This window comes from Oncorhynchus keta, chromosome 2, assembly GCF_023373465.1.
Source record: "Oncorhynchus keta strain PuntledgeMale-10-30-2019 chromosome 2, Oket_V2, whole genome shotgun sequence".
NCBI classification, from domain to species: domain Eukaryota; kingdom Metazoa; phylum Chordata; class Actinopteri; order Salmoniformes; family Salmonidae; genus Oncorhynchus; species Oncorhynchus keta.
Genome location: NC_068422.1, coordinates 6592557 through 6619414, shown reverse-complemented (window position 1 = coordinate 6619414; position 26858 = coordinate 6592557). Strand labels below are relative to the sequence as shown.

Genomic DNA, 26858 nt, shown 5'->3' with positions numbered 1-26858 from the left:
GGAACAGTGTGACGACCTTATTATAGTTGAAGAGTTCAATCGAATAAATGAACACCTTAAAAATCAGTCTCCGGGGACTGATGGTATATCTGCTGAGTTTTACAAACGTTTTATCAACAGTTAGCCCCATTTCTGTTGGAGGTCTTTTCTAAAAGCATTGCATATAATGCTCTCCCAGTTTGACTCGGAGGTCTGATTACATTAATACCTAAGCCCAAGAAATATTTGCTTCTCGATAATTGGCGTCCAATCTGTCTGCTCAATAACGACTACAAAATATGAGCCTCCATATTTGCAAAAAGAAGGAAGGCAATGTTGGGCTCAATTAAAGAAGATACCCAATCTGGCTTCATGAGGAATAGACATATATATAATAATATCCTATCCGACTGGTGTTAGACCTTATTCACTATTCTGATCTAAACTTCCATGATAGCTTCATTGTATTCTTAAACTTTTATAAAGCCTTCATACGGTGGAACTTGAGTTTCTATTTCTCTCCTTTGAGAAATTTGGTTTTGGGGAATTATTTTGTAGCACTATTAAAATTATTCATATGAATGGGACCAGTTCCATTAAATGAAAGCATGGCACTTCTAGATTTGAAAAGAGGAATTAGGCAAGGATGCCCAATTTTGATTGACCTCTTACTGCTTGCAACCCAACTTCTTACCTGTTTTTTTTTTTTTTTTAATCCAGCGATATAAAATGGATATCTATTGTTGACAGATATTATCATGTGAGTTTGCAGATGACACCACTCTATTTTTGAAAGATACCAGGGCTCGAGAGTCCCATAGGGTGGCTCACAATTGTCCCAGCGTCGCCCGGGTTAAGGGACAGTTTGCCCGGTGTAGGCCGTCATTGTAAATATGAATTTGTTCTTAGAGATTTTCAATATAGCGTCTTTCATGTCACAGTCCACAAGATGGCAGACCTGAGCTACTGTTTCATCGCTCAGCCATTTCATCCGAGAGAAGTATTGTTGGTGAGATCAAACAGGCTGAGGGATACAATTGTAAGAATTGTGCCCAATTTATGTAACAATTTAACCATCAATAGTAGAGCATTGGAAACAATTGAACAGACGAAGCCTTATAAATTAGTTCATAAAAAAAAACATTTTTGCACAAAAATAATCTAATTCTACCACCGGAGTAGGATATTTGTGCAATCTACGAGGGGCTTGCTTGTTGCTATTGGTCAATGGTGCAATGTTTTTTCTGACTCAGTGGTTTGATGATGTCATGTTGCTCACGAGTAGAAGGCTGATTTTTTTTTTTTAGAGTCATAGGGCTGAGTAGGTGAGTGGAGTGCAAACTACAACTTTCGAAAATATTCAGGAAATACATTTCTAATCCTACGGGGTGGAAACATTTTCACCTATTGGATTTATTGCTTGAGGAATTTATTTCTGTACAATGGGGGATTGACATCAAGGTGTCTACATCGTCTTTGTAGAAAGGCAAAACTTTTTCCAGCCATGGAACACTACAGAATATAAGGGACAGTTCTTGTGAAAGTCCCGTTGATGTCAAATCTAGGAAACTAATGGTATGGCGTAACTAGGATTAACTGGTTGCTGGACAGTTCCACAAGGCGATGCCACCCCAGGGCGACGGAGATTATAAACCTGTAGCGGTGTCGGCGGCGGTCCCACCGGTTCCTCCTCGGAGGGTTCGGAGCAGAGAGTCGTTTTCGGGCTCCAAGTGTCGGCCCGGTGGCGGAGAGCGCAAAGTGAAGTGTGTGCTTGTCGGTGACGGCGCAGTTGGGAAGACGAGCTTGATTGTCAGCTACACCACAAATGGATATCCAACTAAATATGTCCCAACTGCCTTTGATAATTTTTCAGGTAACTTGATAAATATGTGCCTTTTTAAATCGGGTAGACTATTAGGACCTGTTGTCGTCCTATTGGGTTAGGCAATTAATTGGTTTTATCTGGCACTTTTAACAGCATAGGTGTTACCTGAAAAACAGGTATTGTTTTCTATGAATTCTATATTTGAACTCAGCCTGATTTACAAAAATCTTTTTTTTTTTTGTCAACTGTCTGCTGCCTTACATTGGCAACAGGAACACTATGGTAATTGTTACTCAATAGTTTGTCCATAACAACACTTCTGGCCTTAAAAGTATTTAATTGCGTTGTGGTTACCAATTTATTCTTTGTTATAGTGGCTGATTTAAATGTATAATTTGTTATATTTTTTTCTTTCAGCGGTTGTGGCAGTTGATGGCAAGCCAGTGAAACTGCAGCTTTGTGACACAGCTGGGCAGGTTTGTCATTCAAATACACCTATAGGACAGTTTCATATGATCGCTACAATCCTGGAAGTGTAAAGGATTCATTAAAAATAAACAAGTTGACCTTTTTGCTGTTCCTAAATGTCTCAAACGTCTTCTAACACCCTAGGCAACTACACGTACGGAATGGGTTCAAATGGTCTACTAGTGTAAGGAAGATAAGGGATCTGTCTGTCTAAATTGATGCTCTACAGTAGTGTTTTTGTCCAGTCATGAGTCTGCACCAGAAATGAGCTTACTCAGATAAATACTGTCTTCCCCACATGTGAGGGGGTAACAGGCTTGGGGGGATTACAGAGAGGAAACTTTATAAGTGTAATGAATTGAATCTGAGCCTGGAAAGGAAACACGAGATGGATCTGTTTCTGAGGTGCAGAGCAGGCTGGAGAGAGTCCGCAGTGGAAAACAGCCCAGGAACGCAGGCAAAGAGATCCAAAGCGGTTCTGTCTAGACACAGATAGAGTCCCTGGCTGGAGGCTGAGCTCTGTGGGTTCATAGGTTTCTGCTTTGTCTCTTTGCAGAAAGAGCAGCGAGGCTCTGCGGCGATGGTCTTTTCATTAGACACCAATGATCTTTTCAATTGTTTTGAAATAATGTTTTACAAGACAATGCAAGCTATATCATAGTTATAACTTTGTTATAACATAGTTAAACCTTGGTTACATTGAAATATAATCAAGATGACATTTCCGTTTGCATTAATATTTTGCTTTCATGAAACAGCCCAAAATAATTGTGAAAGCACATGCGCCACCTGCCCGCCCAACCCCATGATGTGCTACAAATATGAGATAATGGCTGAGCCAATTCAACAAAATAATATGTATTACCTTTTCAATGCTCAATGTCACCCTGCTCCTCTGGGCATAACTGTGTCCATGTATTTAGCATACTAAGCATGCAGAAGACTGTCTGAATACCAAATACAGGATCCCTCACTGTCAATGTTTTAGTATTTTATTGGGATCCCCATTAGCTGTTGCTGAAGCAGCAGCTACTCTTCCTGGGGATGTTGTTGACCTTATTGGGTTCCTGATACCGCTAATTAACTCCCAGCCAATCAGAAATGATCTGGAGACCCTTTGCTGCTACCATCTGAGGAAGGAAATGCACTATTAAAATCTCATGAAACAATGGGTACACACAAGCTGGGTGTATCAGAGAAACAGATGAGAGAGAGAGTGATAGAATGCACTTTTGTCAATTAACAACAAAATATAATCTTAGTGGAATGCCACCGTTATCTTGCCTCCTATAGAACTAGATGTATTGGAGATATGCAAACGTAACATGAACGTTGTGTAATAAGTTTGCCAGATAAAATAGCTAAACACATATTAGCGAAGATAAGCACACACTTATACCTGATATAAATTATGTAATCACTCCACTTGGGCTCTTTAACTGGTAATGTAAATGATGTCACTGCTCCATTCAGAGGCTCTATAGCTGGTGATGTAAATTATGTCACTGCTCCATTCCGGGGCTCTTTAACTGGTGATATAAATTATGTCACTGCTCCATTCAGGGGCTCTTTAACTGGTGATATAAATTATGTCACTGCTCCATTCAGGGGCTCTTTAACTGGTGATATAAATTATGTCAGCACTCCACTCACGGGCTCTTTAACTGGTGATATAAATTATGTCACTGCTCCATTCAGGGGCTCTTTAACTGGTGATATAAATTATGTCACTGCTCCACTCAGGGGCTCTATAGCTGGTGATGTAAATTATGTCACTGCTCCACCCAGGGGCTCTATAGCTGGTGATATAAATTATGTCACCGCTCTGTTCAGGGGCTCTATAGCTGGTGATGTAAATTATGTCACTGCTCCATTCAGGGGCTCTTTAACTGGTAATGGAAATGATGTCACTGCTCCATTCAGGGCCTCTATAGCTGGTGATGTAAATTATGTCACTGCTCCATTCAGGGGCTCTTTAACTGGTAATGGAAATTATGTCACTGCTCCATTCAGGGGCTCTATAGCTGGTGATATAAATTATGTCACTGCTCCACTCAGAGGCTCTATAGCTGGTGATATAAATTATGTCACTGCTCCACTCAGGGGCTCTTTAACTGGTGATATGAAGGATGTCACCACTCCACTCAGGGACTCTTGCTGGTGACATAAATGATGTCACCACTCCACTCAGGGGCTCTATAGCTGGTGATGTAAATTATGTCACTGCTCCATTCAGGGGCTCTTTAACTGGTAATGTAAATTATGTCACCGCTCTGTTCAGGGGCTCTTTAGTTGGTGATATAAATTATGTCACTGCTCCACTCAGGGGCTCTATAGTTGGTGATATAAATTATGTCACTGCTCCACTCAGGGGCTCTTTAACTGGTAATGTAAATTATGTCACTGCTCCATTCAGGGGCTCTTTAACTGGTGATATAAATTATGTCACCGCTCCGTTCAGGGGCTCTATAGTTGGTGATTATAAATTATGTCACTGCTCCATTCAGGGGCTCTTTAACTGGTGATATAAATTATGTCACTGCTCCGTTCAGGGGCTCTTTAACTGGTAATGTAAATTATGTCACTGCTCCATTCAGGGGCTCTTTAACTGGTAATGTAAATTATGTCACTGCTCCATTCAGGGGCTCTTTAACTGGTAATGTAAATTGATTTGTAAATGATGTCACCACTCCACTCAGGGACTCTTTAACTGGTGATATAAAGGATAATACCAATCCACTCAGGGACTCTTGCTGGTGATATAAATGATGTCACCACTCCACTCAGGGACTCTTGCTGGTGATATAAATGATGTCACCACTCCACTCAGGGGCTCTTTAACTGGTGATATGAAGGATGTCACCACTCCACTCAGGGACTCTTTAACTGGTGATATAAAGGATGTCACCACTCCACTCAGGGACTCTTTAACGGGTGATATAAATGATGTCACCACTCCACTCAGGGGCTCTTTAACTGGTGATATAAATGATGTCACTGCTCCACTCAGGGGCTCTTTAACTGGTGATATAAATGATTTCACCACTCCACTCAGGGACTCTTTAACGGGTGATATAAATGATGTCACCACTCCACTCAGGGACTCTTGCTGGTGATATAAATGATGTCACCACTCCACTCAGGGGCTCTTTAACTGGTGATATGAAGGATGTCACCACTCCACTCAGGGACTCTTTAACTGGTGATATAAATGATGTCACCACTCCACTCAGGGGCTCTATAACTGGTGATATAAATGATGTCACCACTCCACTCAGGGACTCTTTAACTGGTGATATAAATTATGTCACCACTCCACTCAGGCTCTTTAACTGGTGATATAAATGATGTCACCACTCCACTCAGGGGCTCTTTAACTGGTGATATAAATGATGTCACCACTCCACTCAGGGGCTCTTTAACTGGTGATATAAATGATGTCACCACTCCACTCAGGGGCTCTTTAACTGGTGATATAAATGATGTCACGACTCCACTCAGGGGCTCTTTAACTGGTGATATAAATGATGTCACCACTCCACTCAGGGACTCTTGCTGGTGATATAAATGATGTCACCGCTCCAGGGGCAGACAAAGTGTGGACTATGGTACATGGTCTTATGTATACTAAACAAAAATATAAAGTGTTGTTTTCATGAGCTGAAATAAAAATTCCCAGATATTTCCCATATGCACAAAATGTTTGTTTCTCTCTAATTTTGTGCACTAATTTGTTTACATCCCTGTTATTGACCATTTCTCCTTTGCCAAGATAACCCACCCACCTGACAGGTGTTGCATATCATGACGCTGATTAAACAGCATGATTATTTTTTATTAATTTTATTTATTTCACCTTTATTTAACCAGGTAGGCAAGTTGAGAACAAGTTCTCATTTACAATTGCGACCTGGCCAAGATAAAGCAAAGCAGTTCGACAGATACAACAACACAGAGTTACACATGGAGTAAAACAAACATACAGTCAATAATACAGTATAAACAAGTCTATATACAATGTGAGCAAATTAGGTGAGAAGGGAGGTAAAGGCAAAAAAGGCCATGGTGGCAAAGTAAATACAATATAGCAAGTAAAACACTGGAATGGTAGTTTTGCAATGGAAGAATGTGCAAAGTAGAAATAAAAATAATGGGGTGCAAAGGAGCAAAATAAATTAATTAATTAAATACAGTTGGGAAAGAGGTAGTTGTTTGGGCTAAATTGTAGGTGGGCTATGTACAGGTGCAGTAATCTGTAAGATGCTCTAACAGTTGGTGCTTAAAGCTAGTGAGGGAGATAAGTGTTTCCAGTTTCAGAGATTTTTGTAGTTCGTTCCAGTCATTGGCAGCAGAGAACTGGAAGGAGAGGCGGCCAAAGAAAGAATTGGTTTTGGGGGTGACTAGAGAGATATACCTGCTGGAGCGTGTGCTACAGGTGGGAGATGCTATGGTGACCAGCGAGCTGAGATAAGGGGGACTTTACCAAGCAGGGTCTTGTAGATGACATGGACCCAGTGGGTTTGGCGACGAGTATGAAGCGAGGGCCAGCCAACGAGAGCGTACAGGTCGCAATGGTGGGTAGTATATGGGGCTTTGGTGACAAAACGGATTGCACTGTGATAGGCTGCATCCAATTTGTTGAGTAGGGTATTGGAGGCTATTTTGTAAATGACATCGCCAAAGTCGAGGATTAGTAGGATGGTCAGTTTTACAAGGGTATGTTTGGCAGCATGAGTGAAGGATGCTTTGTTGCAAAATAGGAAGCCAATTCTAGATTTAACTTTGGATTGGAGATGTTCGATATGGGTCTGGAAGGAGAGTTTACAGTCTAACCAGACACCTAAGTATTTGTAGTTGTCCACGTATTCTAAGTCAGAGCCGTCCAGAGTAGTGATGTTGGACAGGCGGGTAGGTGCAGGTAGTGATCGGTTGAAGAGCATGCATTTAGTTTTACTTGTATTTAAGAGCAATTGGAGGCCACGGAAGGAGAGTTGTATGGCATTGAAGCTTGCCTGGAGGGTTGTTAACACAGTGTCCAAAGAAGGGACGGAAGTATACAGAATGGTGTCGTCTGCGTAGAGGTGGATCAGGGACTCACCAGCAGCAAGAGCGACCTCATTGATGTATACAGAGAAGAGAGTCGGTCCAAGAATTGAACCCTGTGGCACCCCCATAGAGACTGCCAGAAGTCCGGACAGCAGACCCTCCGATTTGACACACTGAACTCTATCAGAGAAGTAGTTGGTGAACCAGGCGAGGCAATCATTTGAGAAACCAAGGCTGTCGAGTCTGCCGATGAGGATGTGGTGGTTGACAGAGTCGAAAGCCTTGGCCAGATCAATGAATACGGCTGCACAGTAATGTTTCTTATCGATGGCGGTTAAGATATCGTTTAGGACCTTGAGCGTGGCTGAGGTGCACCCATGACCAGCTCTGAAACCAGATTGCATAGCAGAGAAGGTATGGTGAGATTCGAAATGGTCGGTAATCTGTTTGTTGACTTGGCTTTCGAAGACCTTAGAAAGGCATGGTAGGATAGATATAGGTCTGTAGCAGTTTGGGTCAAGAGTGTCCCCCCCTTTGAAGAGGGGGATGACCGCAGCTGCTTTCCAATCTTTGGGAATCTCAGACGACACGAAAGAGAAGTTGAACAGGCTAGTAATAGGGGTGGCAACAATTTCTGCAAATAATTTTTAGAAAGAAAGGGTCCAGATTGTCTAGCCCGGCTGATTTGTAGGGGTCCAGATTTTTCAGCTCTTTCAGAACATCAGCTGAATGGATTTGGGAGAAGGAGAAATGGGGAATGCTTGGGCGAGTTGCTGTTGGGGGTGCAGTGCTGTTGACCGGGGTAGGAGTAGCCAGGTGGAAAGCATGGCCAGCCGTAGAAAAATGCTTATTGAAATTCTCAATTATGGTGGATTTATCAGTGGTGACAGTGTTTCCTATCTTCAGTGCACTGGGCAGCTGGGAGGAGGTGTTCTTATTCTCCATGGACTTTACAGTGTCCCAGAACTTTTTTGAGTTAGTGTTGCAGGAAGCAAATTTCTGCTTGAAAAAGCTAGCCTTGGCTTTTCTAACTGCCTGTGTATAACGGTTTCTAGCTTCCCTGAACAGCTGCATATCACGGGGGCTGTTCGATGCTAATGCAGAACGCCATAGGATGTTTTTGTGTTGGTTAAGGGCAGTCAGGTCTGGGGTCTTATTACACAGGTACACCTTGTGCTAGGGACAATAAAAGGCCATATGCCGTTTTGTTACACAACACAATGCCACAGATGTCTCACGTTTTGAGGGAGTGTGCAATTGGCATGATGACTGCAGGAATTTCTACCAGAGCTGTTGCCAGATATTTGAATGTTAATTTCTCTACCATAAGCTGCCTCCGTCATTTTAGAGAATTTGGCAGTCCGGCCTCACAACCACAGACCATGTGTAACCACGCCAGCCCAGTACCTCCATATCCAGCTTCTTCGCCTGCAGGGGGGTTGCTCAGGAGTATTTCTGTCTTTAATAAAGCCCTTTTGTGGGGAAAAACTTATTCTGATTGGCTGGACCTGGCTTTCTAGTTGGTTGGCCTATGCCCTCCAAGGCCCACCCATGGCTGCACCCCTTTCCAGTCAAATCCATAGATTAGGGCCTCATTTCTTCATATGAACTGTAACTCAGTCAAATCTTTGAAATTGTTGCATGTTGCGTTTATATTTTATGTTCAGAGTAATTATTTAAATCTATAATATAGTCATGTTCTAGCAATTTAACAATGCTCTTTCTCTACAATTTAGCTATTGGTAGTTTTTCTATTTAGCATTCATTCTAGTGTATTATATGCTGGTCGGCATGAACAGTACCTTCAGTACTAAATTGCATGTCAGTCAGCAACATTAGAGGAAATTCAAATCAACTGTAGGCTACGCTGAAAGAGCTGTCCCTAATCAGAACCGCTACGGCATGTCACGCTAACTGAAACTGATACAGGTGTCATGGGTTTTCAGGATGTGGACACAGATTGTGTGTTCCTGCTTGCCAGAGACACTTTGTCATGAGGCTGAGGCGCCACTAGTTACAGACATGCACATGGTGACATAGCCAATGAGGGCAGGATTTTCCTTCTCTTGGCTATGATGATGCCCTTGTCAACCCTATACACTCTTGGAAAGAAAGGGTTATTCGGCTGTCCCCATAGGAGAACCCTTTTTGGTTCCAGGTAGAACGCTTTTTGGTGTTAGGTAGAACCCTTTTGGGTTCCATGTTGAACCCTCTGTGGAAAGGGTTCTACCTGGAACCATAAAAGGTTCTTCAAAGGATTCTCCTATGGGGACAGCCAAATAACCCTTTTAGGTTCTAGATGGCACCTTTTTTTCTAAGTGTACTCAAAGACCTTTTCACAAGGAGGGCTATTGAGTTGAGCTTGCCCATTCTCGGTTCTGCTTGTTATCATGTGGTGTCATGAACCCCCCTCTCCTCTCCATTCGTCCCTGCAGGATGAGTTTGACAAGCTGCGTCCGCTCTGCTACACCAACGCAGACGTCTTCCTGCTGTGCTTCAGTGTCGTCAGCCCCTCCTCCTTCCAGAACGTAACAGAGAAATGGGTGCCGGAGATTCGCCGGCACTGCCCGCAGGCGCCGGTGGTTCTGGTGGGCACCCAGTCAGACCTGCGGGAGGATGTTAATGTTCTGATTGAGCTGGCTAAGTACAAAGAGAGGCCAGTGGAGCCCCAGGAGGCCCAGCAGTGTGCCGAGGACATGAGGGCCGTGTCATACATGGAGTGCTCCTCACTCACCCAGAAGAACCTCAAAGAGGTGTTTGACGCAGCCATCGTGGCCAGCATCCAGCACTCTGACAGTCAGCAGCAGCATCGACTGAGAAAACGGACTCCAGACAAGATGAAGAAGCTTTCTAAATCATGGTGGAAGAATTACTGTTGCGTGGTTTAGCCTCTATCTGTGTGTGTGACAGGACGGACGCATAGGTTCCAATTTTGCTTCCATGTCAGCACGTTAACAGACTTCAGGGGCAGTAAGGAAAACAGTGACTGGAATATGGATGCAGGTTTGGTCTGGAGTATCTGAGTTATGTGTAGGTTAGGCCTCAATGACCCCATGCTATTTTTGCTTTACCAAGGTGAGCTGCACTGGAGACAGAGCTGACTTCCCTCAAAGAATACTCATTGACTTTCCACTGCCTTATATCCATGATCCTAGGGGGGCAGCTTGTACATGGACGACTGTGGAAGATGAAGCCCCCTTGATAACCAGGAGGGCTTATGTTGTTATATCATTGTTTTATTAACCTGGTTTACTCTGACCTTTCCCATGGTAAGTGTACAGTATGTAAACTCAGATTAATTTAGCATATGAGATTGAGTCAACTTTCCGATGTGGGATTTACCATCTCTTTGATTTAGCAGTGTCTATGGTAAAAATAAAAACAATCTGTGCGGTAATCAGATAATGCGAGGACAGTACTGTGTAACGTTCAGTATTTGAATGCTTGTTCTTCCAGCCCATATTGGAGAGCCTCATTTGGCTTGTTGTCTAATGTACAAACCACTCAGAAACAGAATTTTTGTTTTCAAAAATAGTTTTTCAGGATTTCCAACTGCTGTTTACATTAGGACATGGGTTCGGTCTAAGCTCATATGAGGGTCACAGTCTCTAGCTATGTGCTGGAATTCTAACTAGACTTGTTGACCTTTGGTTCACTTCACCATAGCACCACCTGAGGAGTTTTAAACAAACACCTTACTCTGTACAGGGCCGACTGCAGCTGAGTCAACGTTAACCCTTAACTACCTTACTCTGTACAGGGCCGACTGCAGCTGAGTCAACGTTAACTCTTAACTACCTTACTCTGTACAGGGCTGACTGCAGCTGAGTCAACGTTAACTCTTAACTACCTTACTCTGTACAGGGCTGACTGCAGCTGAGTCAACGTTAACTCTTAACTACCTTACTCTGTACAGGGCTGACTGCAGCTGAGTCAACGTTAACTCTTAACTACCTTACTCTGTACAGGGCTGACTGCAGCTGAGTCAACGTTAACTCTTAACTACCTTACTCTGTACAGGGCTGACTGCAGCTGAGTCAACGTTAACTCTTAACTACCTTACTCTGTACAGGGCTGACTGCAGCTGAGTCAACGTTAACTCTTAACTACCTTACTCTGTACAGGGCTGACTGCAGCTGAGTCAACGTTAACTCTTAACTACCTTACTCTGTACAGGGCTGACTGCAGCTGAGTCAACGTTAACTCTTAACTACCTTACTCTGTACAGGGCTGACTGCAGCTGAGTCAACGTTAACTCTTAACTACCTTACTCTGTACAGGGCTGACTGCAGCTGAGTCAACGTTAACTCTTAACTACCTTACTCTGTACAGGGCTGACTGCAGCTGAGTCAATGTTAACTCTTAACTACCTTACTCTGTACAGGGCTGACTGCAGCTGAGTCAACGTTAACTCTTAACTACCTTACTCTGTACAGGGCTGACTGCAGCTGAGTCAACGTTAACTCTTAACTACCTTACTCTGTACAGGGCTGACTGCAGCTGAGTCAATGTTAACTCTTAACTACCTTACTCTGTACAGGGCTGACTGCAGCTGAGTCAACGTTAACTCTTAACTACCTTACTCTGTACAGGGCTGACTGCAGCTGAGTCAATGTTAACTCTTAACTACCTTACTCTGTACAGGGCTGACTGCAGCTGAGTCAACGTTAACTCTTAACTACCTTACTCTGTACAGGGCTGACTGCAGCTGAGTCAACGTTAACTCTTAACTACCTTACTCTGTACAGGGCTGACTGCAGCTGAGTCAACGTTAACTCTTAACTACCTTACTCTGTACAGGGCTGACTGCAACTGAGTCAACGTTAACTCTTTACAGCTAGCAGAGTAAGGTAGTTATTAATGACTGAGCAAATAATTCAATATGTTTCTGAAAACGAATACACTGGAAAGAGTATGTTAATTGTCCCAAGCAAGCTTAACAATACCATAATATTTTATTATGTTGAAAAAAAGTTGTCAATACCTATTTTCCTATCACTGTGGCATGTGATGTCTATCTCTATCAATACAGTGTTCTGATTTAACCTATAGAGATGAGGTTATTAGAATTTCAAAATGATAACCATAGAATTTGGAATTAGAATACTAAAATGGACATGAACATTCTTAAGATGGTCCAAAGGTCAGCCATTTTGGTCAGCGAGTTGGTCAACTATGGTTTGACAGTGCTGTGATAAGATATGGTGTGAAACAATGAATGTGTAGAATTTATCTGCACTGTGTGTTTGTTAGCTAGCTAGCCAGCCAGTTTTAGAGGAATTTTTCCATTAATTGTTCAAATTAAATGCCAATATGCCAACATTCCATTCAAACAATGCAGTCAAACTACAGCCGTACACTGGCCGAAATCAATTGATGATAGGACTGAGACAAGTTGTAAATGCAACAACTACTGATACTGTATCATAAAAGCACTCACAACTTTCCAAGAAAATAAAATCTGAGACATTTATGGTCAGTTTACATATATTTTAGAGGCTATTTATACAGGCAGTTGGTATAAAACCTGTATAAACTGTATTTATAATTATATGACAATATTATTTGTTGATTATAATTCTATTTCTGATACATGCATCTCCTATGCCTCTACTGCCATTCATTCTAATTACACTGGTTTTGTCACGACTTCCGCCGAAGTCAGTCCCTCTCCTTGTTCGGGCGGCGTTCGGTGGTCGACGTCACCGACCTTCAAGCCATCGTTGATCCATTTTTCATTTTCCATTGGTTTTGTCTTGTCTTCCTCCACACCTGGTTCCAATCCCATCAATTACATGTTGTGTATTTAACCCTCTGTTTCCCCTCATTGTCCTTGTCGGTGATTGTTTGATTGCATGTTATGTGCAAGTTATGTTCTGGTGTGTGACGGGTTTTGAACACACTTTTATTATTTTGTATATTTTGGTTTTCGGAGTTTGTGAGCATTTATTAAACGACTCCTTTTATACCAAGTTCGTTCTCCTGCGCCTGACTTCCCTGCCACCAACACGCACCCCAGTACAGGTTTTGTATTTCTCCCTGACCAATATGGCTACCATTTTGACCCCATTCTGTACCTTTGAGGTTTTATGACATAGCCCCTGTAGTAATGTAATAGGATCTCTATGGTGATAACTGTCACCTCTTTCAGAGATTTGTTTTTCAAGCATTGTAACTCAAGCTCTTCCAGTAGAATGCCAAACTAAACCTTGGGCTAAACAATAGTTTAATGTATGATCAGGTTCACCTCCTTAGATGTGTGATGGACCTCTGAAAGGGAATTATAGTGGAAGACAGACAATGGAGAAGTTAATGTTTTACTGGATCACTCTTAGTCGACCATGCTGCCTCAACGGTCAGTTCAATGTTAATCATAACCATGAATAAATAATATATACAGCTAGTGATTTTATCTCCTCCTTATGAAATACAAGATATATATTTTCAAACTTCTTCCATGTCCAGTTTCTCAGTATTGCAGGGATTACAGTACCAGTCAAAAGTGTGGACACGCCTACTCATTCAAGGGTTTTTCTTTATTTGGACTATTTTCTACATTGTAGAATAGTAGTGAAGACATCTAAACAATGAAATAACACATATGGAATCATGCAGTAACCAAAAAAATTGTTATATCAAAATATATTTTATATTTGAGATTCTTCAAAGTAGCCTTGATGACAGCTTTGTACACTTTTGGCATTTTCCCAACCAGCTTTATGAGGTAGTCATCTGGAATGCATTTAAATTACACATTTAATTTGATTTAACTAGGCAAATCAGTTAAGAACAAATTCTTATTTACAATGACGGCCTACCCCGGCCAAACCTGGACGACGCTGGGCCAATTGCGCGCCGACCTATGGGACTCCCAATCACGGCAGGATGTGACACAGGTGTGCCTTGTTAAAAGTTAATTAATGTGTTTGAGCCAATCAGTTGCTGTGACAAGGTAGGGGTGGTATACAGAATATGGCCCTATTTGGTAAAAGACCAAGTCCATATTATGGCAAGAACAGCTCAAATAAGCAAAGATAAACAACAGTCCATCATTACTTTAAGACATGAAGGTCAGTCAATCTGGAACATTTCAAGAACTTTGAAAGTTTCTTCAAGTGCAGTCGCAAAAACCATCAAGCGCTATGGTGAAACTGGCTCTCACGAGGACGGCCACAGGAAAATAAAAGTTACCTCTGCTGCAGAGAATAAGTTCAGTAGAGTTACCAGCCTCAGATATTGCAGCCAAAATAAATGCTTCACAGAAGAGTTCAACAGACACATCTCAACTGTTCAGAGGAGATCGAATTGCTGCAAAGAAACTCCTATTATAGGACACCAATAATAAGAAGAGGCTTATTTGGGCCAAGAAACACAAGCAATGGACATTAGACAGGTGGAAATCTGTCCTTTGGTCTGATGAGTGCAAATTTTTGGTTTTTGGATCCATCCGTTGTGTCTTTGTGAGATGCAGAGCAGGTGAACGGATGATCTCCGCATGTGTGGTTCCCACCGTGAAGCATGGAGGAGGAGGTGTGATGGTGTGTGGGTGCTTTTCTGGTGACACTGTTTGTGATTTATTTAGAATTCAAGGCACACTTAACCAGCATGGCTACCACAGCATTTTGAAGCGATACACCATCCCATCTGTTTTGCGTTTAGTGGGACGATCATTTTTTTTAACAGGACAATGACCCAACACACCTCCAGGCTGTGTATGGACTATTTGACCAAGAAGGAGAGTGATGGAGTGCTGTATCAGATGACCTGGCCTCCACAATCACCCGACTTCAACCAAATTGAGTTGGTGTGCCATGAGTTGGACTGCAGAGTGAAGGAAAAGCAGCCAACAAGTGCTCAGCATATGTGGGAACTCCTTCAAGACTTTTTGGAAAGCATTCCAGGTGAAGCTGGTTGAGAGAATGCCAAGGTTGTACAAAGTTGTCATCAAGGCAAATGGTGGCTACTTTGAAGAATCTAATTTTTAAAATATATTTTGGATTTGTTTAACACTTTTCTGGTTACTACATGATTCCATATGTGCTATTTCATAGTTTAGATCTCTTCACTATTATTCTGCAATGTAGAAAATAGTAAAAATAAAGAAAAACCCTTGATTGAGTAGTTGTGTCCAAACCTTTGACTGGTACTGTATATCATCAATACGAATGCATTTTACGACGATGCATTTCTTCAAATGCTTCTCTTTGTAACAGTGCAAATCACATGGTGTACTATACTCTTGTACTATACTGAGTGGACAAAACATTAATATTGAGTTGCACCCCCTTTTGCCCTCAGAACAGCCTCAATTCAATTCATCATGGCATGGACTCAACAAGTTGTCACCATGTTGACTCCAGTGCTTCCCACAGTTGTGTCTATGTCATGGAAAGAGCAGGTGTTCCTAATGTTTTGTACACTCAGTGTATTTCCAAGTAAGCTATGACTTCCAGCAAACGTGGAGGTTCAAGGATCTCTGTTCAGGGCTCTGTTGGGGATGGCGCTGTGGTGAAATAACAGCTTGTATTCAGTGTCATGTTAGGACAAAGATCCCGTTTGTCTGTAGTTTGATACCTTTGGAAAAGAAAGAATATTTGGTATACATGCTGGATTTTGTGTTTGTTACATTGGAATGGATTTGTTTCTGGTTTTGCCTCTGAAGCTCTTTTCCTTTGTGAGTTTTGTAATTACGTAGTTATTACAACTTAATGCTTGATTGATCGACCAACTATGGCTCAATAGTGGATAGTTTAATTGTACTAACAGAATCCATATACAGTTGTGCTTAGGTCAATATTGTAGAAATGTAGTTCAATAAGGAGAGTTTATGCAGTTGAAATGGAAATATGAAGAAACAAGTTGATTTGGAAAGCCCTCTTATGCTTTCACTTGTAGTCACAACTCTATGAGCCGTTAGGCCAATTCATCTGGCGTCTGTGTGAGTCACTCAAACGTTCGGTAGCCTGACAGCCTGCTCTTTTTTTCTCAGCCCGCAGCTGGCCCTGCTTAATGACTGAGACATTTTAAGGCCACTTTTTTTGTGATTGTTTCATATTGCAAAGATGTGTGTGTGTGTTGGCGGTGCAATGTGTGTGTGTTGGCGGTGCAATGTGTAGAGGTGTTGGCGGTGCAATGTGTAGAGTTGTTGGCGGTGCAATGTGTAGAGGTGTTGGCGGTGCAATGTGTAGAGGTGTTGGCGGTGCAATGTGTAGAGGTGTTGGCGGTGCAATGTGTAGAGGTGTTGGCGGTGCAATGTGTAGAGGTGTTGGCGGTGCAATGTGTAGAGGTGTTGGCGGTGCAATGTGTAGAGGTGTTGGCGGTGCAATTTGTAGAGGTCTTGCCCAAACATACAAAACCACATGACAAATAACTGCTTCAACTTAGAACAGAATAAATGATGTCTAGATGGTACAGATAACATGTTTTGACGTATGCACACTGATGCCCACAATCACCTATGAAGAAAGTCCCGCAAGACAAGTTCCATAACTTCTTAAAGAGTGGGGGAGAGATACCGGTGGCCTGATAGATTTGCTAGAGTACCTGTACAGCACACCTGCAGAAAAGCCAAACGGTATCCCAGAGTTTCAAACGTGGTGCATAGAGTTGCAAGCAGAACAGAGGGACTTGGCAGATCAAGTAAAGCTGTGACTTCTAAGAGGCTCAAGTCTGGATGGATGTTGAAAAGTAATTGGGCTGCTGGCCAGGTCGTCACTAGCCGGAAGTTATGATCCACTTGTTTCTCTTTGCGTGACAGAGAAAGGCAACAGTGAGGACTTAGTCTGAATACCCCAGACCTACTAATGCTCTTCTTTGAATACAGTGTATAAATACAAGATGGGTGAAATGAGGAAAACATCATATCAAATTGTATTAGTCACATGCGCTGAATACAACAGGTTTCACCTTACAGTGAAATGCTTACTTACGAGCTCCTAACCAACAATGCAGTTTAAAAAAATATGGATAAGAATAAGAAATAAAAGTAACAAGTAATTAAGCAGTATAATAACAATAGCGAGACTATATACAAGAGGGTACCGGTACAGAGTCAATGTGTGGGGGCACCGGGTAGTTGAGGTAATATGTACATGGAGGTAGAGTTATTAAAGTGACTATGCATAGATGATAACAAGTAGTAGCAGCGGTGTAAAAGAGGGGGGTCAATGCAAATAGTCTGGGTAGCCATTTGATTAGGTGTTCAAGAGTCTTATGGCTTGGGGTAGAAGCTGTTAAGAAGTCTCTTGGACCTAGACTTGGCGCTCCAATACCGCTTGCCGTGCGGTAGCAGAGAGAACAGTCTATGACTAGGGTGGCTGGAGTCTTTGACAATTTTTAGGGCCTTCCTCTGGCACTGCCTGGTATAGAGGTCCTGGATGGCAGGAAGCTTGGCCCCAGTGATGCACTGGGCTGTTCGCACTACCCTCTGTAGTGCCTTGCGGTCGGAGGCTGAGCAGTTGCCATACCAGGCAGCGATGCAACCAGTCAGGATGCTCTCGATGGTGCAGCTGAATAACCTTTTGAGGATCTGAGGTCCCATGCCAATACTTTTCAGTCTCCTGAGGGGGAATAGGTTTTTTCATGCCCTCTTCACGACTTGGTGTGCTTCAACCATATTAGGTTGTTGGTGATGTGGACACCAAGGAACTTGAAGCTCTCAACATCCTCAACTGCAGCCCTGTCGATGAGAATGGGGGCATGCTTGGTCCTCTTTTTCCTGTAGTCCACAATCATCTCCTTTGTCTTGATCACATTGAGGGAGAGATTGTTGTCCTGGCACCACACGGCCAGGTCTCTGACCTCCCTATAGGCTCACTCACTGTTGTGTCATCGGCAAACTTAAAGATAGTGTTGGAGTCGTGCCTGGCCGTGCAGTATTGAGTGAACAGGGAGTACATGAGAGGACAGCAGGCACCCCTGAGAGGCCCCTGGGGGCGGCCCGTCAGGAAGTCCAGGATCCAGTTGCAGAGGGAGGTGTTTAGTCACAGGGTCCTTATCTAATTGATGAGCATTGAGGGCACTATGGTTTTGAACACTGAGCTGTGATATATGAATAGCATTCTCACATAGGTGTTCCTTTTGTCCAGGTGGGAAAGAGCAGTGTGGAGTACAAAAGAGATTGCATCATCTGTGGATCTGTTGGGCCGGTATGCAAATTGGAGTGGGTCTAGGGTTTGGTGTTAATGGTGTTGATGTGAGCCATGGCAAGCCTTTCAAAGCACTTCATGACTACAGACGTGAGTGCTACGGGTCGGTAGTCATTTAGGCAGGTTACCTTAGTGTTCTTGGGAACAGGCTATAGTGGTCTGCTTAAAACATGTTGGTATTACAGACTCGGACAGAGAGAAGTTGAAAATGTTGGTGAAGACACTTGCCAGTTGGTCAGCGCATGCTCGCAGTACACGTCCTGGTAATCCATCTGGCCCTGCGGCCTTGTGAATGTTGACCTGTTTAAAGGTCTTAATCACATCGGCTGCGGAGAGCGTGATCACACAGTCTTCCGGTACAGCTGGTGCTCTCATGCATGTTTCAGTGTTATTTGCCTCGAAGCGAGCATAGAAGTAGTTTGGCTTGTCTGGTAGGCTTGTGTCACTGAGCAGCTGTGCTTCCCTTTGTAGTCTGTAATGGTTTTCAAGCCGTGCCACATCTGACGAGTGTAGTACGATTCAATCTTAGTCCTGTATTGACGCTTTGCCTGTTTGATAGTTCGTCGGAGGGCATAGCGGGATTTCTTATAAGCTTCCGGGTTAGAGTCCCGCTCTTTGAAAGCGGAAGCTCTAGCCTTTATCTTCGTGCAGTTGCCTGTAATCCATGGCTTCTGGTTGAGGTATGTACGCACTGTGGGGACAATGTCATCAATGCACTTAATGATGAAGCCAATGACTGATGTGGTGTACTCCTCAATGCCATCGGAAGAATCCCAGAACATGTTCCAGTCTGTGCTAGCAAAACAGTCCTGTAGCTTTGTATCTGCTTCATCTGACCACTTTTTAATTGATCTAGTCACTGGTGCTTCCTGCTTAAATGTTTTGCTTGTAAGCAGGAATCTGGAGGATAGAATAATGGTCAGATTTGTCAAATGGAGGGCGAGGGAGAGCTTTGTATGCATCTCTGTGTGTGGAGTAAAGGTGGTCCAGAGTTTTTTCCCCCTCTGGTTGTACATTTAACATGCAGATAGAAATTTGGTAAAACGGATTTAAGTTGCCCTGCATTAAATTTGCCGGCTCTGGGTGAGCGTTTTCTTGTTTGCTTACAGTGGAATACAGCTCATTCAATGCTATCTTAGTGCCAGCCTCTGACTGTGATGGTAAACAGCTACGAAAAATACAGATAGATAATGTGGTCTACAGCTTATCATGAGATCTCAGGCGAGCAATAGCTCGAGACTTCCTTAGATCAAATAAAATAAAATAAAATGTTATTTGTCACATACACATGGTTAGCAGATGTTAATGCGAGTGTAGCGAAATGCTTGTGCTTCTAGTTCCGACAATGCAATAATAACCAACAAGTAATCTAGCTAACAATTCCAAAACTACTACCTTATAGACACAAGTGTAAGGGGATAAAGAATATGTACATAAAGATATATGAATGGGTGATGGTACAGAGCGGCATAGGCAAGATACAGTAGATGGTATTGAGTACAGTATATACATATGAGATGAGTATGTAAACAAAGTGGCATAGTTAAAGTGGCTAGTGATACATGTGTTACATAAAGATGCAGTAGCTGATATAGAGTACAGTATATACATATACCCTCCATTATTAATCTCATATGTATGTAAACATTATATTAGGTAGCATTGTTTAAAGTGGCTAGTGATATATTTTACATCATTTCCCATCAGTTCCCATTATTAAAGTGGCTGGAGTTGAGTCAGTGTGTTGGCAGCAGCCACTCAATGTTAGTGGTGACTGTTTAACAGTCTGATGGCCTTGAGATAGAAGCTGTTTTACAGTCTCTCGGTCCCAGCTTTGATGCACCTGTACTGACCTCGCCTTCTGGATGATAGCGGGGTGAACAGGCAGTGGCTCGGGCGGTTGTTGTCCTTGATGATCTTTATGGCCTTCCTGTGACATCAGGTGGTGTAGGTGTCCTGGAGGGCAGGTAGTTTGCCCCCGGTGATGCGTTGTGCAGACCTCACTACCCTCTGGAGAGCCTTCCGGTTGTGGGCGGAGCAGTTGCCGTACCAGGCGGTGATACAGCCCGACAGGATGCTCTCGATTGTGCATCTGTAGAAGTTTGTGAGTGCTTTTGGTGACAAGCCAAATTTCTTCAGCCTCCTGAGGTTGAAGAGGCGCTGCTGCACCTTCTTCACGATGCTGTCTGTGTGGGGGGACCAATTCAGTTTGTCTGTGATGTGTACGCCGAGGAACTTAAAACTTACTACCCTCTCCACTACTGTTCCATCAATGTGGATAGGGGGGTGTTCCCTCTGCTGTTTCCAGAAGTACATCAATCATCTTCTTAGTTTTGTTGACGTTGAGTGTGAGGTTATTTTCCTGACACCACACTCAGAGGGCCCTCACCTCCTCCCTGAAGGCCGTCTCGTCATTGTTGGTAATCAAGCCTACCACTGTTGTGTCGTCCGCAAACTTGATGATTGAGTTGGAGCCGTGCGTAGCCACGCAGTCGCGGGTGAACAGGGAGTACAGGAGAGGGCTCAGAACATACCCTTGTGGGGCCCCAGTGTTGAGGATCAGCGGGGTGGAAATGTTGTTGCCTACCCTCACCACCTGGGGGCGGCCCGTCAGGAAGTCCAGTACCCAGTTGCACAGGGCGGGGTCGAGACCCAGGGTCTCGTGCTTGATGACGAGCTTGGAGGGCACTATGGTGTTAAATGCCGAGCTGTAGTCGATGAACAGCATTCTCACATAGGTATTCCTCTTGTCCAGATGGGTTAGGGCAGTGTGCAGTGTGGTTGAGATTGCATCGTCTGTGGACCTATTTGGGAGGAAAGCAAATTGGAGTGGGTCTAGGGTGTCAGGTCGGTTGGAGGTGATATGATCCTTGACTAGTCTCTCAAAGCACTTCATGATGACGGAAGTGAGTGCTACGGGGCGGGGCGGTAGTCGTTTAGCTCAGTTACCTTAGCTTTCTTGGGAACAGGAACAATGATGGCCCTCTTGAAGCATGTGGGAACAACAGACTGGGATAGGGATTGATTGAATATGTCCGTAAACACACCAGCCAGCTGGTCTGCGCATGCTCTGAGGGCGCGGTTGGGGATGCCGTCTGGGCCTGCGTTGACACGTTTAAATGTTTTCCTCACGTCGGCTGCAGTGAAAGAGAGTCTGCATGTTTTAGTTGCGGGCCGTGTCAGTGGCACTGTATTGTCCTCAAAGCAGGCAAAAAAGTTATTTAGTCTGCCTGGGAGCAAGACATCCTGGTCCGTGATGGGGCTGGTTTTCTTTTTGTAATCTGTGATTGACTGTAGACCCTGCCACATACCTCTTGTGTCTGAGCCGTTGAATTGAGATTCTACTTTGTCTCTATACTGACGCTTAGCTTGTTTGATTGCCTCGCGGAGGGAATAGTTACACTGTTTGTATTCGGTCATGTTTCCAGTCACCTTGCCCTGATTGAAAGCAGTAGTTCGGGCTTTAAGTTTCACGCGAATGCTGCCATCAATCCACGGTTTCTGGTTTGGGAATGTTTTAATCGTTGCTATGGGAACGACATCTTCAACGCACGTTCTAATGAACTTGCTCACCGAATCAGCGTATTCGTCAATGTTGTTGTCTGACGCAATACGAAACATATCCCAGTCCACGTGATGGAAGCAGTCTTGGAGTGTGGAATCAGATTGGTCGGACCAGCATTGAACAGACCTCAGCGCAGGAGCTTCTTGTTTTAGTTTCTGTCTGTAGGCAGGGATCAACAAATTTTAGTCGTGGTCAGCTTTTCCGAAAGGAGGGTGGGGCAGGGCCTTATATGCGCCGCGGAAGTTAGAATAGCAGTGATCCAAGGTTTTTCCAGCCCTGGTTGCGAAAACGATATGCTGATAAAATTTAGGGAGTATTGTTTTCAGATTAGCCTTGTTAAAATCCCCAGCTACAATGAATGCAGCCTCCTGATAAATGGATTCCAGTTTGCAAAGAGTCAAATAAAGTTTGTTCAGAGCCATCAATGTGTCTGCTTGGGGGGGAATATATACGGCTGTGATTATAATCGAAGAGAATTCTCTTGGTAGATAATGCGGTCGACATTTGATTGTGAGGAATTCTAAATCAGGTGAACAGAAGGACTTGAGTACCTGTATGTTGTTATGATCACACCACGCCACGTTAACCATGAAGCATACGCCCCTGCCCCTCTTCTTACCAGAAAGATGTTTGTTTCTGTCTGCGCGATGCGTGGAGAAACCAGTTGGCTGCACCGACTCCGATAGCGTCTCTCCAGTGAGCCATGTTTCCGTGAAGCAAAGAACGTTACAGTCTCTGATGTCCCTCTGGAATGCTACCCTTGCTCGGATTTCATCAACCTTGTTGTCAAGAGACTGGCCATTGGCGAGAAGTATGCTAGGGAGTGGTGCACGATGTGCCCGTCTCCGGAGTCTGACCAGAAGACCGCTCCGTTTCCCTCTTTTATGAAGTTGTTTTTTTGGGTCGCCGGCTGGGATCCATTCCGTTGTCCTGGGTGAAAGGCAGAACACAGGATCCGCTTCACGAAAGTCATATTCTTGGTCGTACTGATGGTGAGTTGACGCTGCTCTTATGTTCAGTAGTTCTTCTCGACTGTATGCAATGAAACCTAAGATGACCTGGGGTACTAATGTAAGAAATTACACGTAAAAAAAAACAAAAAACTGCATAGTTTCCCAGGAACGCGTAGCGAGGCGGCCATCTCTGTCGGCGCCGGAAGTCACTCAACTCTCAGATATCGTGCACCAGCTGTTATTTACAAAAATAGATATCTCTTGAGTCCACTCTCAGATCACTCTGGTAGAAGTCTACATAAGAGCAAACAAGACACCCCATGACGTCTTTAACTGGGCCCACATCAGACATTTCTGGTTATCCTCAAAACCCGACCCTGAAATTCTGCATATACACAGTGTGTGCTGTTCAAGAGACTGGACCCATAGTTGTGGCAAACAATTTCAGTATATGTGATTGTTTATGGGGAGTTAGCACAGCTAGTTATTGGATCTGAGAGGCAATGTTTGGGCTGTTAAAGTTACTAGTGGTTGGAATAACCACAAAACAGGTTGTGTGTGTGTGCTCCTTTAATCAATTCCAAATGTTGGATGAGAAAAAGGCCCTGTTCATCATTTCCCTGAGGATTGTAACAGATGGCTGTTCATCATTCCCCTGAGGAGAGTAACAGATGGCTGTTCATCATTCCCCTGAGGAGAGTAACAGATGGCTGTTCATCATTTCCCTGAGGATTGTAACAGATGGCTGTTCATCATTTCCCTGAGGATTGTAACAGATGGATGTTCATCATTTCCCTGAGGAGTGTAACAGATGGATGTTCATCATTTCCCTGAGGAGAGTAACAGATGGATGTTCATCATTTCCCTTAGGAGAGTAACAGATGGCTGTTCATCATTCCCATGAGGAGAGTAACAGATGGCTGCTCATCATTTCCCTTAGGAGAGTAACAGATGGCTGTTCATCATTCCCATGAGGAGAGTAACAGATGGCTGTTCATCATTTCCCTTAGGAGAGTAACAGATGGTTGTTCATCATTCCCATGAGGAGAGTAACAGATGGCTGCTCATCATTCCGCTGAGTAGGAGAGTAACATATGGCTGTTCATCCTTTCCATGAGGAGGAGAGTAACAGAGTAACATATGGCTGTTCATCCTTTCCATGAGGAGGAGAGTAACAGAGTAACATATGGCTGTTCATCCTTTCCATGAGGAGGAGAGTAACAGAGTAACATATGGCTGTTCATCCTTTCCATGAGGAGGAGAGTAACAGAGTAACATATGGCTGTTCATCCTTTCCATGAGGAGGAGAGTAACAGAGTAACATATGGCTGTTCATCCTTTCCATGAGGAGGAGAGTAACAGAGTAACATATGGCTGTTCATCCTTTCCATGAGGAAGAGAGTAACAGAGTAACATATGGCTGTTCATCCTTTCCATGAGGAAGAGAGTAACAGAGTAACATATGGCTGTTCATCCTTTCCATGAGGAGGAGAGTAACAGAGTAACATATGGCTGTTCATCCTTTCCATGAGGAAGAGAGTAACAGAGTAACATATGGCTGTTCATCCTTTCCATGAGGAAGAGAGTAATAGAGTAACATATGGCTGTTCATCCTTTCCACGAGGAAGAGAGTAACAGAGTAACATATGGCTGTTCATCCTTTCCATGAGGAGGAGAGTAACAGAGTAACATATGGCTGTTCATCCTTTCCATGAGGAGGAGAGTAATAGAGTAACATATGGCTGTTCATCCTTTCCATGAGGAGGAGAGTAACAGAGTAACATATGGCTGTTCATCCTTTCCATGAGGAGGAGAGTAACAGAGTAACATATGGCTGTTCATCCTTTCCATGAGGAAGAGAGTAACAGAGTAACATATGGCTGTTCATCCTTTCCATGAGGAAGAGAGTAATAGAGTAACATATGGCTGTTCATCCTTTCCACGAGGAAGAGAGTAACAGAGTAACATATGGCTGTTCCTCCTTTCCATGAGGAGGAGAGTAACAGAGTAACATATGGCTGTTCATCCTTTCCATGAGGAAGAGAGTAACAGAGTAACATATGGCTGTTCCTCCTTTCCATGAGGAAGAGAGTAACAGAGTAACATATGGCTGTTCATCCTTTCCATGAGGAGGAGAGTAACAGAGTAACATATGGCTGTTCATCCTTTCCATGAGGAAGAGAGTAACAGGTGGCTGGACTACCCCATCTGCTAGCCTCATCTATACCGAATGTGCTGGAGATACATTTTGTATAACTGCTTAAGTAAACTCTTAATTTCCCCTCAAATCATATTTTTCTTTCCTTTTTTGTCTGTAACAGCTTTTATCTGTTAACCTTACTGTTCAGGTATGCATCATGTGTAAAGGTCATTGTGTTATTTGAATGGTCAATGCCTGCTTACTCTTGTAATACATTGCATCTGAAACACCATAGGCTCAGTAGGAAACACAAGTCCTTTAATGCAGGCATGTTTTGCCTCTAAACTCCTATCATTGCTATGCAGACGACACACAATTAATCTTCTCCTTTCCCCCTTCTGATGACCAGGTGGCGAATCGCATCTCTGCATGTCTGGCAGACATATCAGTGTGGATGACGGATCACCACCTCAAGCTGAACCTCGGCAAGACGGAGCTGCTCTTCCTCCCGGGGAAGGACTGCCCGTTCCATGATCTCGCCATCACGGTTGACAACTCCATTGTGTCCTCCTCCCAGAGCGCTAAGAACCTTGGCGTGATCCTGGACAGCACCCTGTCGTTCTCAACTAACATCAAGGCGGTGGCCCGTTCCTGTAGGTTCATGCTCTACAACATCCGCAGAGTACGACCCTGCCTCACACAGGAAGCGGCGCAGGTCCTAATCCAGGCACTTGTCATCTCCCGTCTGGATTACTGCAACTCGCTGTTGGCTGGGCTCCCTGCCTGTGCCATTAAACCCCTACAAGTCATCCAGAACGCCGCAGCCCGTCTGGTGTTCAACCTTCCCAAGTTCTCTCACCTCACCCCGCTCCTCCGCTCTCTCCACTGGCTTCCAGTTGAAGCTCGCATCCGCTACAAGACCATGGTGCTTGCCTACGGAGCTGTGAGGGGAACGGCACCTCAGTACCTCCAGGCTCTGATCAGGCCCTACACCCAAACAAGGGCACTGCGTTCATCCACCTCTGGCCTGCTCGCCTCCCTACCACTGAGGAAGTACAGTTCCCGCTCAGCCCAGTCAAAACTGTTTGCTGCTCTGGCTCCCCAATGGTGGAACACACTCCCTCACGACGCTAGGACAGCGGAGTCAATCACCACCTTCCGGAGACACCTGAAACCCCACCTCTTTAAGGAATACCTAGGATAGGATAAAGTAATCCTTCTCACCCCCCTTAAAATATTTAGATGCACTATTGTAAAGTGGCCGTTCCACTGGATGTCATAAGGTGAATGCACCAATTTGTAAGTCACTCTGGATAAGAGCGTCTGCTAAATGACTTAAATGTAAAATGTAAATGTAAACTAAGCCACAGTAACAAGTAGTCTAGATAAAGACCCATTCCCATGTAGAGAAAGGGTATTTTCAGAAAATCTCCAACTGCTCTCTTTCTCCCTCCTAGAATTACAGAATGAATTTGCTCGGTACTCTGTAAACTGTAATGACACAGCACGGCCAGGGCAACATGCATTCTGACACAGGCCAAAAAGGAGGGCATTGCAGACCATTATGGTTTCAGGCACAATTACAACTCAACCAGTTATATGATGTTATATAACCAAGGGAGGAACCAGGATCTTCACAGAAATGTTTTTTTTTTATGGCCGAGGAACTAAAAAAATGATATCGGCCAGACATAACTCACATTGCAAGGCCCCCTAGTTTTGAAGATAGTGTAAT

The 26858-nt window shown here is 43.7% G+C and overlaps 1 protein-coding gene and 1 long non-coding RNA gene across 4 annotated transcripts; one reads left to right on the top strand and one right to left on the bottom strand.

The window, feature by feature from the left end:
• The first annotated feature begins 39 nt into the window (after positions 1-39).
• Positions 40-26338, top strand: LOC118374346 (rho-related GTP-binding protein RhoU-like). 2 transcript variants are annotated; one of them, XM_052471220.1, is made up of 3 exons: positions 40-1852; positions 2222-2280; positions 25533-26338. In XM_052471220.1, exons 1-3 carry the CDS (start codon positions 1603-1605, stop codon positions 26325-26327), a joined length of 1104 nt encoding a protein of 367 aa, XP_052327180.1. In that variant the 5' UTR covers positions 40-1602; the 3' UTR covers positions 26328-26338. The 2 variants fall into 2 exon arrangements, with proteins under 2 accessions (XP_052327180.1, XP_035616617.1); XM_035760724.2 differs by lacking the exon at positions 25533-26338 and adding an exon at positions 9754-10472 and having other exon boundaries at positions 831-1852.
• LOC127909468 (uncharacterized) lies at positions 11493-12098 on the bottom strand. Of its 2 annotated transcripts, none has more exons than XR_008071310.1 (3): positions 11949-12098; positions 11689-11792; positions 11493-11636 (listed from the first exon to the last, which is right to left on the bottom strand). It is a non-coding gene; the product is annotated as an uncharacterized LOC127909468 (long non-coding RNA). The 2 variants fall into 2 exon arrangements; XR_008071311.1 differs by having other exon boundaries at positions 11845-11990.
• Positions 26339-26858: the final 520 nt, after the last annotated feature.